General features: G+C 43.7%; 1 protein-coding gene across 7 annotated transcripts in view; it reads right to left on the bottom strand.

Moving 5' to 3' along the window:
- NFATC2 (nuclear factor of activated T cells 2) overlaps positions 1-14,440 on the bottom strand; it is a gene marked incomplete at its 3' end in the record, with an annotated part of 141,752 nt that overhangs the window by 67,522 nt on the left and 59,790 nt on the right. For all 7 annotated transcript variants that reach the window (XM_081196104.1, XM_081196105.1, XM_081196106.1 and 4 more), the window contains exon 6: positions 545-685. In XM_081196104.1, the coding sequence (XP_081052230.1) occupies positions 545-685 (141 nt within the window). The remainder of the gene's footprint in view (positions 1-544; positions 686-14,440) is intronic.

Here is a 14,440-nt window from a genome sequence, read left to right as displayed (position 1 = left end):
CAATTCAAGAAGGACACTGACAAACTGGAACGTGTCCAGAGGAGGGCAACCAAAATGGTCAAAGGCCTGGAAACGATGCCTTATGAGGAACGGCTAAGGGAGCTGGGCATGTTTAGCCTGGAGAAGAGGAGGTTAAGGGGTGATATGATAGCCATGTTCAAATATATAAAAGGATGTCACATAGAGGAGGGAGAAAGGTTGTTTTCTGCTGCTCCAGAGAAGCGGACACGGAGCAATGGATCCAAACTACAAGAAAGAAGATTCCACCTAAACATTAGGAAGAACTTCCTGACAGTAAGAGCTGTTTGACAGTGGAATTTGCTGCCAAGGAGTGTGGTGGAGTCTCCTACTTTGGAGGTCTTTAAGCAGAGGTCTTGACAACCATATGTCAGGAGTGCTCTGATGGTGTTTCCTGCTTGGCAGGGGGTTGGACTCGATGGCCCTTGTGGTCTCTTCCAACTCTATGATTCTATGATTCTATGATTCTACGACATGGTTCTCCTTGATCAGACTAATTAGAAAAATAATACAACGAACAGCATACCTGGTGTCTTCTCTGTGAATATAACCTTAGATTCTGCAGTAAAATTCTGGCCTGTCAGGATCATCTGTTGTCCACCATATACTAAGCAACTGTCAACATCTTGAGTCTCGACCATCGGAAGTTCATGAGCAGAGCGTTGGGCTGTGGACAAAACAGAGACATGAATGAAACCAGATCTTTCTTTTCTTTCTTTTTTGCTAGGAACTTTCAAAACTACCAACAAGGTCTATTTTGTCATGGTTGCCATCCCCTCCCTGCCAAAGGAACTTCTACACGAGTCTAAATTTAGGGCTGACAAGAAAAAAGAGAGGAGGAAAAATAAATTTATACTCAAAGCATTTTTATATGGAAATAATCAGGAGCTGGCTGCAGTGCCCCAGCTGCACTGGCCTTACTCCTTGTCCCTGACAAAGGAGAACTCGGCTGAATGAGCTGGAGTCAGCCCATGTCTATTTCCAAGTCAATGGCCAAATATTCAAGTGCAAGTACTCTACAACCCTGGAACTTTCAATATACCACCTGCAGATTGGATTCCAGTGGATAGCCCTGAATTCCTTTAAAAAGAACTGGAGCGTAACTCGTTCCAAGCTGAAATATGAAGGCCTTGGAGCCATCTAGGCAGCAGGGAAGTGTCCATTGCTCATTACTTTGCCCTCCAGCTTATGTACACATACTCGTGTGTGTGTGTGTGTGTGTGTGTGTATGCATATGCACCATACCCTCTAATACTGGAACCATGGTGGTGCCATGCCAATCATTTTGGAAGCAAAACACGTCTGCGCACAACAATCCAAATGATTAGGTATATCCATGAGAACCATGATCTTCAAAATTACATTCCCGTCTTATTCTCACCCCTCAGTAATTAAGAATTTCACATTGTTATTATTATTATTATTGTTATTATTGTTATTATTATTATTATTTTCTGTGCCTCCCTTCATGCGAAGATCACAGGGCCATTTACAATACCAAAACACAAAAATACACGCCACAAAAAAACACAAGAAGACCTCCAACCTTCTCCTCATCCTACCTCCCGATTCAGTATAGAGTTGGAGGGGTGGTGGGTAGGCGCATATCGTTCCCTTAACAACTGCCCTGCTTTCTTGGGGACACCAAGCTCAGCACTGGGAACCATAGTTTCATAAGAATGTGTTAAATCAATGCACAAGACTCAGTAGAAGCACACAGCATCCGTCCACATAACCGAGATCCCTTGTCATAAGAAGCAGAATAATGCAAGAGAGCTGCCATCTGAGAAATCTCCCCCCACAACTGCTGGGAAGGATCAAGCACTCCCGTCTTTGACTGGTCCAGATGCATCTCTAGGGCAACTAAGTGACCCAGGAGTTCAGGACGTGAATTCAAACTCCTCCACATCTGTCCCATCCTACACTGAAGGCCTCTGGAGGGTTTTGTTCTGCAGTTTAACATCTCTTCATCCTAACTGCTTGTGCTTTTGGGGGTGGGCGGAGGTGGGGGGTGGAGAGAAAAGATTTATTCTGAAGGGTGATTAACCTTTACCTGACAGCCAATTCACACAGTCTCTCTGCTTGTGGGTGGATCTTTTATTTCCTTCTGCTTGTATCAAACAATTATCTGTGCACGGCCTCTCCAGTAGCCAACATGATGCCATCCAGCTGTTATGGGTTCCACTCCCGTCATCCCTGACCACTGGCCATGTGTTGGCTGGGACTCATGGGAGATGGAGTCCAACACATCTGGCTACCTTTGGCATGAGGAGTCTTCCCAATGGGCACACCAACACTCAGTCCACATTTCACAGATTCATAGTGGTGTGTAAAAAATGCGGCTTGCCTTTGCGGTTAACAAGTCATATGGCCTACCTTTTCATAAAGAGTTTTTTTTTAAAAAAGAAGAAGCAGCAAGCAAGCCAAACCATAAGCAGGAAATGAAGACTAGGCTGTATGCAGAGCGGTGGAGTTGATGGGTTTCAAGCTACTTTCAGTGGCTAATGAAAAAAACTACAATAGGCTATACATTTTGAGGGTTGACCCTCAAATTAATGTGACAGTGGTGCATATTCTGTTTGGAAGCTGATACGACTGGTCCACCTACAGATGGGGAGGGGAACTGGTGGCCCTCTGAACATTGCTGGAGAAGAAGTCCCATCATTCCTGACCATTCTGGATAGGGCTGATGGGATTTGGAGTTCAACAACATCTTTAAGGGCACAGGTTCCCTACTCCTGGTCTAGACCATGGCTGTCTCCTCTGAAAGGCACCACCTTTCCAAAGATTGTAGGCAGAGGTCCTCCAACCCAGCTGCCTGAGATATTTTTAACAGGGAAAACCAGGGATCAAGCCTTCCTCATGCAAGGCAACTGTACAACCACTGAGCTACCCTACTCATCTGTGTCTGCTGAAACAATCTTGCTGCATTTCTATAAGCTTGAACACAAAGAAGCCTTGCAAAGATTAGACCTTAAGAGATAAAATTCTGCCAACAATAATCTAGAGGTGAACTTTGAAGAGTGGGGATTCATCATGGCAGCCCCAAGGAGAGACCAAAAATACAGGCAGCTATTATGATGTATACTGTCCTTTGTCCGTAGATCACAAGGAGATTCACAACATAAAATTTCAATATAAAATATCCATCCGCTCTATAGATTAGATTCACACAGAGAACAAACAGCAGCAATACAAAGCATAACAAATGGCTAGCATGAAGTAGAAACTCTATCAAAGGAAAGGAAAGAAGTATGCAGCCTCTGCTTGATTATTTTTCTCATTCTCCAACTTCCTCTGTGCTAAACTGTCACAAAGAAACTTGAAAGCCTTGTTATTGCCTCCGTCACTTGCCAGAGACTATGTGTCCATCAGTTACCCCAAAGATCTGGCCAATTATGTCATTGCTTCTGATCTGAAAAAAATAATTATGGAGCTCTGCTCCCCTGTATACTGACTTTCAGAAAACTAGAAGAATGTCTATTAATTCTCAGCGGGTTGTGGATTTCTAAGAGCCATTCACTGGATCATTAAAAAATTACTTCTAACAGTACTTTTCAATGCAGAGTTCTGCACTTATCACAAATAATCATTCATGCAATTTTAGGTGTGTTTTTTTAAAAAAATAAAATATATTAAAAATCGAGGAGCTCACAGTTTATTATTCACCCAGCTGGCTCACAAGGCTGCCTGTTAAGAGCATACATTGAGATTACTTTCACAGAAGTTGCTTATTTCTTCCACATGGCTTATATGATTAATCACTCTTTGTAAACAGTCAAGATCCTGATGAGTTCATAATTGGATTTACCACTAACAGGAGATTTATGGTTCTGAAAACTCAAGAGTAAATGATATCTAGCAATAAATAAATAAACCCAACTACAGCATTCAAAAGAAAACAAGCTTAAAGGTTGTCTTTGAGAGCATTTCAGCTGTATTGGTCCTGAGAGTGGACATTTCCAAAGGGAGTTTCAATGTAGCTTGACAAATGTGCTTTGAATATATACATTCTGCTACAAAGCCTTCAGTTTAGCTAATAGAATAGTTCCCAGATTCCAGCTTATGCAGGAATGGGTTTCCCAAACCCAAAACTGACTGTACAGGCATTTTTAAACTGCACCAAAATCCCCATTTCTCCTTAGCTAAAATGCATAAACTTTAGCCGTTGAGCAAATGCAAAACAAGAACACAGCTCTCTCCCTTATCAGTTTGACGGCAAGACTGGCCTTGACTTTACCAGTAGAACAGACACAGACATATCTTATGTTCTGACCACAAATGACGGGGAGACCCAAGTCTGGGACTAACGCCAGAGCATGTTCTCGGAAGTAGTGACCTCTTGCTCCAAGATAGGAGTAGGAACAGGAATATCCTTTTATGGTCAGAAGTACAGGAAGGAAGATCCTTTTATGGTTGAGAGTACCAGAGCAGGAACATATGTGATGTCAACCTGTGTACGTACGCCAACGTGGTTGGGCTCCTAGGGGAGGAGTGAGAGGGTGCCTGGAGGATATATAAACTGCATGAAACCTGTCATTTCTTTGGACTTGCTGTGGACTAATCACGCAAGTGCCTTCTGCTATCCGGAGAGCAGAATAAACTCTTTCTTTGAACCAACTCGGTGTCATTTTGACTTCCTTCCTCCTGTCCCGGAGCAACGCAGACCCAATCAGTGAACTCCAATAAGGCTACACTTACAGTTTATCCAGAATTCCTTCCATTCAAGGAGATGGTGTTCAACCTATTTTGGATGGAGTTGCGCTTCCCTGAAGGATCAGCTTTGCACCTGGGAATATTCCTGGATTCAGCTTTGTCCCTAGAGAGCCAAGAATCTTCACCTTGGGCTAGGATGTCAGTTACAATCTCTCTTGGATGGGGACCACAGTTATCATGAAGTAGTGACCTCCCATCCAGAATACTGCAATACATTATACAGTGGTACCTTGGTTCTCGAACGGCTTAGTTGACGAACAAATTGGCTCCCGGACACCGAAAACCCAGAAGTAAGTGTTCCGGTTTTGAACGTTTTTTGGAAGCTGAACATCCAACACGGCTTCCGCTTGAGTGCAGGAAGCTCCTGCAGCCAATCGGGAGCCGCGCCTTGGTTTTCGAACATTTCAGAAGTCAAACGGTACTTTCAGAAAGGATTACATTTGAGAACTGTATGTGGAACTGCCCTTGAAGACAGCTAGTTAGTAATGAATCACCCCAGTTCTGAAAGAGCTCCACAGCTCTCTGCTACCAAGCTTAATTTAAGGTGCTGGTATTTATCTGTAAAGGGATGCAGGTGGCACTGTGGGTTAAACCACAGAGCCTAGGGCTTGCCAATCAGAAAGTCGGCGGTGCGAATCCCCGTGATGGGGTGACCTCCCATTGTTTGGTCCCTGCTCCTGACAACCTAGCAGTTCGAAAGCACGTCAAAGTGCAAGTAGATAAATAGGTACCGCTCCGGTGGGAAGGTAAACGGCTTTTCCGTGCACTGCTCTGGTTTGCCAGAAGCGGCTTAGTCATGCTGGCCACATGACCCGGAAGCTGTACACCGGCTCCCTCGGCCAGTAAAGCGAGATGAGCGCCGCAACCCCAGAGTTGTCCGCGACTGGACCTAATGGTCAGGGGTCCCTTTACCTTTATCTGTAAAGCCCTAAATGGCTTGACACCCAGGTACCCAATTAAAACTCTGCCTGGGGTTCTAAACAGTTCCTTTTATGCCGAAAAGATAGCAGAATGGGCAGTTGTGGGCCACCTTATGCAGAGAGAGTTCCAAAATGGAGGACCACAACCAAAAGTTTGAATATTTTAGGCTGCAATCCAACACACACTTATCTGAGAGTAAGCTTCCATTGAACTCACTGAGACTTGCTTCTTAGTAGACGCACAAAGGACTGCATCCTTATTCTGGTATTGCTTTGTATTATTATGATTTTTGCATTATAGTTTTATTAATGTTAAGTATTTTAGTGTCTTATGAAGAATGGCATTACAGTGGTACCTCGGGTTAAGAACTTAATTAGTTCCGGAGGTCCATTCTTAACCTGAAACTGTTCTTAACCAGAAGACCACTTTAGCTAATGGGGCCTCTTGCTGCCGGAGCACGATTTCTGTTCTCATCCTGAAGCAAAGTTCTTAACCTGAGGTACTATTTCTGGGTTAGCGGAGTCTGTAACCTGAAGCGTCTGTAACCTGAAGCATCTGTAACCCGAGGTACCACTGTATAGGAAATACATATATTCCAAAAGTATGCTGAATAGATCATTCCAAGAACAGCAACATACAAAAATATGATCAATAGCAGCATATAAACATATGCTTAATGAAGTAAAATATGTGTGGAGCCTGCGAGCTACAACACAAAGCAGGTGACCAAGTGAATATGCCTTATGGCACAACATATCATTGTTTACCATGAAGTAAGTATTATTACTTCTTCAGTATTACAGCCTAATCTGAGATTACCTCCACTGACCAAGTCAGACTATTGGTTGACTGGCCCAATAGTGACTATGTTGACCAGCAACATCCCTGATGGATTAAATTAGAGGTGGTTCTACCTGAAACCTCTTTGAGCATGAGATGCAAGAGACTGGACCTGGGATCTTTTCTAGGCAAAGTACATCTCTACCACTGAGTCACAGCCTCTTTGAGAATATAAGATAAACTTAAGAGGTCCAACCAAGGCAAATGATTTATTCAACTTCTCTGAAATCTTCAAAATAGAAACACATTTGTTTTTTAAAATATCTAGTAAAAAAGGGACAAACAACATTGTGGGCATTTCTAAACTGCCTTAGTCCAAGGAAGGCATAGGGAAACTCGGCCCTCCAGAAGTTTTGAGACTGCAACTCCCATCATCCCTGACCACTGGTCCTGTTAGATAGGGATGATAGGAGTTGTAGTCCCAAAACATCTGGAGGGCCGAGTTTGCCTATGCCTGGGCTAAGGTGCTGTTCTCACTTCTTGTATCATCATCATCATCATTATTATTAAATTAAATTTGTATGCTGTCCTTCATCCAAAGATCCCAGGGCAGATCACAACAGAAAAATACAAAATGAGAATACAGAATACCAAGGGCTGGGTTTCTGCACTCTCCCCTAAAGCCAATTAGTCAGCCAGTCTCATTTATTTGCTTGGGCCCATCATTCATTGTCAAACAAGGGAACAAATCTCAGCTTGCAATACTGCAAACAATGTATAATCTACAAACGAAAGCATAAAACCAGCTGTAAATGTTTACAGTGTGTAAAACAAGCAAATAAAAAAATATAATGAAAGGTGATGAGCTGTAATACCTAACCACATTTTGTGCAACCAATTTATTTCTACTCTTTTTGCACTGCCAACACAAAGAGAGCTACTTCATGAGTCACATGTGTCCTTACCCATAAGAAGGGAACACACTTCCACTACCTTTCCAGTGTTAGGAATTCCTGTCTGAAAATTCTGCTTAAAAACCTTGTGTGGGAAAGTGCAACAGATTGTGAACAAAATCCTTTACTTCCTGAAGGCCACAAATCCTGAGGCTGTGTACACACCAGAGTGTTATTGTGCACGTGGGTTGCACAAATCTGATTTTTCCATGTGTGCTTTTCTGATCATTCATCCACACATAAGCACTTTCAATTGAGCTCTATCTCAGTGCTTCCCATCCACACTGGTGGACAATTCTCAATGGGATGTATTTGTGCTCTGTTCCTTCCCCTCAGTTTCTAGTTCTAGGGTTGCCAAATTTCAGAAAGTTGTTGAGTTTTTTTTAGCAAAGTTGATGAGTTTTTTCTCTCTCAAAAATTTTTAATGAAGTTTTTGAGCTATTGTTGAGCAAAATCGGCAAAAAACCAACACTTCCGACTTGGGTTGCCATACGCCCAGGTTTCCCCAGACATTTTTACTGAATTTTGGAAATTCCGCCTGGACATTATTTTTGACCGACGAATCCCAGACGTATGGCAGCCCTACTTGTTCTCTACCCCCTGAGTTACAGAAACATTAGCTCTATTGTGGGCGTGTGCACAGGCATCTGTTTACCTGTTTAAAAAGAAAGTCGAGTCACACAACAGAACATCCATTCCAGTAATTTGAGATTTTATGATTCCACCCCCTCCCTTACTCCAGTATCAGTGGATCAGGAAAATATTGGTTACAGGTAGGTAGCCATGTTGGTCTGCCGTAGTCGAAACAAAATTAAAAAACAAATCCTTCCAGTAGCACCTTAGAGAACAACTAAGTTTGTTATTGGTATCTGAAGAAGTGTGTATGCACACGAAAGCTCATACCAATAGCAAACTTAGTTGGTCTCTAAGGTGCTACTGGAAGGAAAATATTAGTTCAATGAGAGGAAATGCGGGCTGCCACTTGGATTAGGACAATGTGTGGATGTCGCAAAGAACATTTACCCATCAGATGCATCAAATCCACTTTAAACTACCATGAGTACCAGCCCAAAGTAGCTGGAAGCTACATGAATGCAGGAGGAACTTGTCCATTTTGTTGCCACTGTTACCTGTAACCATTATGTCTTAATCTGCTATCACAGGGAGTTTTTAACTGCGGTTGTTGGAGCGGGTATGTGTGTGTTATGTCTTTGTTAAATCTTATCTATTGACAATGTGGTGTGGAAATTGCCTTCTGGCTGTTGGTGTGTATTTAAATTTGGTTTTGTGTGTCTTGTTTGAAAAAAAATGAGGGCCACCCACCCTGAAGCTTCTATTTTAAACTGTATTTTTAGATTCCAAATTTGGATGGACGGAAAGATATGAAAAGGAATGAGAGTCTGCCGTTAGCCTGCTTGGCATTCTCGTGTACGGAAGGGAGTAGCGCAAACAGAGACCTTGGTATCATTCGGACGAAGCTTGTTTTCTTTGTATGCTCTATTAAATTAATCCCCAGTAAATTCACCGTTTCTAAAGCTCAGGATAGGTGAAATGTAGGCAGTAATTTCACACTACTCCTTCTCTTCCCCTCAGGGGCTGGCACTCCATAAAGCAGACCAACAGCTACTGTAGTTTATGAGCTCTGTATAAACATAACACTGTTGACTTATCCCGTTGGGGTGTTTACTTTCAATAGCAACAGCCACTGACATAATGCAGGAAAGCAAATGCTAGGCGAAACACTCACTTTTGCCTTGAAACAGCATGTCAACTCTGCTAATGGCACTGGGGGCGTGAGGGGGTTTTCTTTCTGTATTTTATTTGACCGCCTGCAAATCAAGATGTTACGGGTAGTCCGTGCCAAAAATTACATTATGGCCAGCAGTGGAAGAGAAACAAAAAAGGGAACTGCGGTTATCAGGATCTCTGCTGAGTTTTGTTTCCTGAGCCTCAGAATTGCAAGAGAAAGGGGCCAAAATAGGGAAGCAAAATAATTTGGCTTAACATGGGGAGAACCAGGACGGCTAGGACACATAAGCCAGTCAACCTGCTAGGCAGCTTCAAGACCAAGTTCACCAGCAATATTTTTGACTCTGTGTCAAGGAAATGCCATAGGGAAGTTCACATGCTCAGTGTGATGGCAAAGCCCAGGGCTTGGTATAACTGAAGCAACAAGTAGACAGTATACATTTATGCAGCCTGTGAACATTTATACAAATTTACACGATCCCTCCTCTTTTGTGTTCTTCTCACAGAAACAGGGAAAGAGCTATGTGTCCCAAGCAGGGATGGAGGAAAAATGCAATTCAGTTCACATTTAAGGTTGCATTTATTGAGCTTGTTGTTTCCAAAGCAACATGAGAACCAAAGCTCAACCAACTTTCAGAAGTCACACTTATCTACGTTTTGCGATGCAGTTCTCCAATCAACGTTTACAAAAATGAACATATAACAGGGAAATGTGTATAGCAATGAATATGTTATGAGAAAGTGCTTACAAAAAAGAGTAGATTAGTCAAAACTGCAGACAAAAATGTATTATTAGGAGAAACTTGCATTAAAAATGCCAGTAGAAACCTGAATTTAAGATTGGAAAAATGAGAAACTGAGATAGTCAAAATGGACCGATCTTTACATTCCTATCCCTGGCTACCTTTATGGGTACCATTTTGGTTTTTGAGATTTCATCAGGCATTGTCCACATACTTTAAAGCACATCCTTACCCTTAAAGATTAGAAATGTGCTTTAAAAACAAACAGGTAAAGATTTAGATTCTCAGGGAAGTAATTTCCGTATCCAATGTTGCACATTTTGCATTCTCATAGCACGCCCAAAGCCCTGGCAATACCCATCTGATGCTGCTAAAGTCGGTAGTCACAAAATCTAATAGCGAAAGGCAGCCACCATGAAGGCTGCATTTCTGGATATTATTACTAGTAGCAGCTCTCAATGATCCTGAGGCTTGATGGAGTAGGAGAAATTCTTAACATGGAGCTCCTGAATCTGGCATTGAATTTGGCTTATGGAAGCAGAGTCTCTCCAATTTGTAAATGGAACATCTAGCTCTCTCTAGTGAAGAGAGCGTTTGTCAACATTAGTTGGTGAAGGCCTGGAAATTAATCATGGAGGTGTGTACTAAGAAGAGAATGAGAACCCTATTGGATCAGACCAAAGGTCATCTCATTCAACATCCTATTTTCAGTAGTGGCTACTCAGATGCTTCCAAGAAATGGCAAGAACATGAAAGCAAGAAGAGCCCTCCTTTGGTTGTCATTCGCTGCACGCCCCTCCAACTCCTGACATTCAGAAGCAGCAGACACACGCAGCTTCCATTTAAGCTACTGCACCACCGGCCGCAAAAAAAACTGGTTGCTATTTCTTGCTCTTGGCACGTTAGAGAAACTGGCTGCTGGTGATATTATTTATTCATACCTAACTGCAGTGGACTGGAAATTTTTATGGCAATCCGACTCTGGCTTCTGTATTGCAACGACTGATAAAACCTATCAATTTGTATTGCGTTTTAATGACGTATATTGCAATACATTTAAAATGTTACAACGTTACCACTACTGAAATCAATTCTTATATTTGGAGCATTATTATTTGCTTTGAAATGAACTGGTGTTAGACTGTTGATTGTAATAATGCATTAATATATAGTCTTGTTCTTGTATTGCAAGCTGCTTTAGGTCAAGAAAGATGTCCCTAGCATTACACACTAACCAGTGATCTACCAGGATTTAGATTATGCATGGATTTAGGGATGGCTACAGCTGCAGTCTCAGTCTGTATCAGCCCCCCCCTTTGCTTGGTTTTATTATTATTATTTTAATCCCAGCCTTACCCTATGCAACATGTTCAGTGACAGGTATGGTTAGACTGAGATTGTGTGAGTCATTGCCACATTTTGTGGCTGTGAATTCCATATTGCCAAGGGCAGTTGCTGTATCCTAGGGTTGCCGTATTTCGAAAAGTTGTTGAGCTTTTTGGACAAAGTCTCCAAAAAAATTCGGACATTTTCTCAGACATTTTGCCCGCTTTATGAAAAATCCACCCGGACACCACTTTCTCACCAATTGGAAACCTTTCTTTCCTCCTTTTGGTTTCTGCAAGAGCCCAAATATTGCAACTGTAATAAATTATGCAAAAAATAAAATGGGTAGGCATTTGCTTCACTTATTCCAAGCAGAATTTGGGTGCCCTTCATGAAGATATTGTTGACACCCTAACTGTAAAATCACAAAAATCTAAAACCAGTATCTCTCTTCAGCCTTTCTCAGGAAGACATGTAAGTAGCAGTAAAGATAGATAAGAAGGTATCATTAAACCTTGAATTATTATTATTTTTTAAGAATAATGCTTGCAGAACACCAGTGCTACAAAGAAGGAGATTAATGGCAGGCAGGGTTAACTATCAGAATGTCTTAGTAGACTCAATAAAGTAAGGTAAAGGTAAAGGGACCCCTGACCATTAGGTCCAGTCGTGGCCGACTCTGGGGTTGCGGTGCTCATCTCGCTTTATTGGCCGAGGGAGCCGGCGTACAGCTTCCGGGTCATGTGGCCAGCATGACTAAGCCGCTTCTGGCAAACCAGCGCACGGAAACACTGTTACCTTCCCACTGGAGCAGTACCTATTTATCTACTTGCACTTTGACAAGCTTTTGAACTGCCAGGTTGGCAGGAGCTGGGACCGAGCAACGGGAGCTTACCCCGTCGCAGGGATTCGAACCGCTGACCCTCTGATCGGCAAGTCCTAGGCTCTGTGGTTTAACCCACAGTGCCACCCATGTCCCACTCAATAAAGTACTTCCTCTTAAACCTTCATGAAAGTGATCTCTTGAGATTAAAACCCACTGTGCTATAACCATGTGCCACCTTGGGTTTTTAAGTTTAATTCTGCTTGAATTCCTTGGCGATAGCAATTACTGGAAGAGACAGAACCCCGGCAACTCCTCAAACAGGATGACCAGCAAGCAAAATGCAGCCTTGTATTTCACTATGTGCCGTACCCAACCCTTGATTCCTGTGTAGGCAATCACACCAGAATAAACCCAGAATAACTTTGTAGTTCATGTCAGACTTTTTTTTATCCCTCCCACTTCCTGCTCATTCTAAACTCAAAGGGGGAAAGAAGCCCAACGAGACCCAAAGGCCTTTGCATCTTCTGTTAGCCAGATGACTGTCCAACTATTTAAAATGCATAAATGAAAGCTATTATCGTTTCTAGTTCTAGTAAGATGCATTTTTCGAAGAAGGCAGTGTGCAAATGGCTTTGGAAAGACTAGTGAAAGGTTTAACCAAGATCTACTTTTATTTCTGAATCTTTGGGAAATGCCTCTTCTAAACTCCACCTCACTCTGGCCACCACTGGTACCAGAGAAGCTAGAAATATTCATTTTAATAGTAAAAGCAAAGTTCCCGAAGAAGCTTTTCCTAGAATATTACTCAGTTATTTTATTTATTTACTTACTGTCAGGGAACTGCCATCAGAGCATCAGGTGGTGGAGGGACTCAGGCAGGATGAAAGAGACTCAACTGCTGAAGCAGGGACCAGCAGGGGGAGGAGTGGGTCTCTGAGGGAATGCGAGCAGGAGGGAGGGCTCAGGGAGGCTTCCAGCGAGAACAGTGGGGAGGTATCGGAGTCTCCCATAGGGAGACCCATACCTCGCAGGAAACTGTCACGCCGTGAGTCCAGGAGACGCGTTTCCGTTAAGGAACTTCTTTGTTGGAAACGCTTCCGCAGACAGCCACTGTCGGACTCTACTAGTGACTAGAGCAGACATGTCTGAGGAGCTCCGTCACACACGGAGGTTTGTGGGGGCGCACAAACTCTGAGGGAGCACGTTTTCACGCACAAGCAGCTAATCAAACCCTCACAGCAGTCCGACAGTCTTTGTACGCTGCCTGTGCAAGAGAAGGCATCATGAGCGAACCAACCGGAACCGGAGGAGCAGGGGCTGGAGCTGGTCCAAGCTTGGAAGATAGATACCGAGCGTTGGAGGTTCAACTGGCCCTGCAGACGGCGAGGCTGGAGGAGAGAAGGGCTCAGGATGCAGACAAGAAGGGGAGAGCCACTCAATTCCCCAGAAAGGTACCAGGATTGGTGCAGAAATTTGGGGGGGACCCCAAGGACTACCATGCTTTTAGGACAGAGATGCAATATGCCCTTAATGTGCAGTTCGATGAGTTCCCTGATGAGGAATCGCGAGTTGCTTTTGTAATTGGGCATCTTGAGAAAGGGGCTAGAGACTGGGTGCGACCCCTAATGGCAACGCACAATGACATACTAAAGGACACAATGAAGTTCTTTCGTGCAATGGATATCATGTTTTCCAGCGATATTGAGGAAGGGGTGGTGCGCAGACAGCTAATGGCTTGTAAGCAGGGGAGTCGATCTGTCCGTGAATATTGGACTGAGTTTACCATGCTGATTCACAGACTGAGTTGGGATTTATCGGCGGCACCCGTTCAAATGCTATTTGAAGAAGGTCTTTCTTCGGGGGTGAAAGACGAGCTGGCACGGAGCCCCAGGGCGGAGTCTATGGATCAGCTGACCAAATCTGCGCTGACCATAGGAGCGCGGCAGGAGGCAAGAGCTTTGGAGAGGCGGGAAGGGAGAGGGGAACGTTGGAAGGAGTTCCGCATTCCAGACATTCCTGAGCCAGCTTTCCCGCCGGCAGAGCCGATGGAAATCGGAACAGCGCGCGCGCGCGCATTTTCAAAAACCAGCGAGGGAGCTAAGAAGGAGGGAAAGGGCCCCCGGAAATGCTATCTCTGCCAACAGCCAGGCCACTTTGCCAGAGTCTGCCCCCAGAGGAAGGAATGGCAAGGGATGGTGGGAGCTGTTGAGGGGGGAGAAGAAGGGGGAGCGGAGCAGGTAAAAGCCAACGCCTGGTTGCCACAATTGGGGCACTGCAGCCAGGCCAAAGAGCAGTGAAAGTGCCCGTGCCAGAAGCTCCTCGACCTGCTCTAGTGATTGAAGTGTCGCTAGAGCTGCAGAATGGGCACCCCCTAAAAATAAAGGCGCTATTGGACTCAGGCAGCTCCT

This window comes from Podarcis bocagei (genome assembly GCF_964188305.1).
Source record: "Podarcis bocagei genome assembly, chromosome: 5".
NCBI lineage: Eukaryota > Metazoa > Chordata > Lepidosauria > Squamata > Lacertidae > Podarcis > Podarcis bocagei.
Note: the sequence above shows the minus strand (reverse complement) of the source record. Positions and strands in the feature narration are given on the sequence as shown.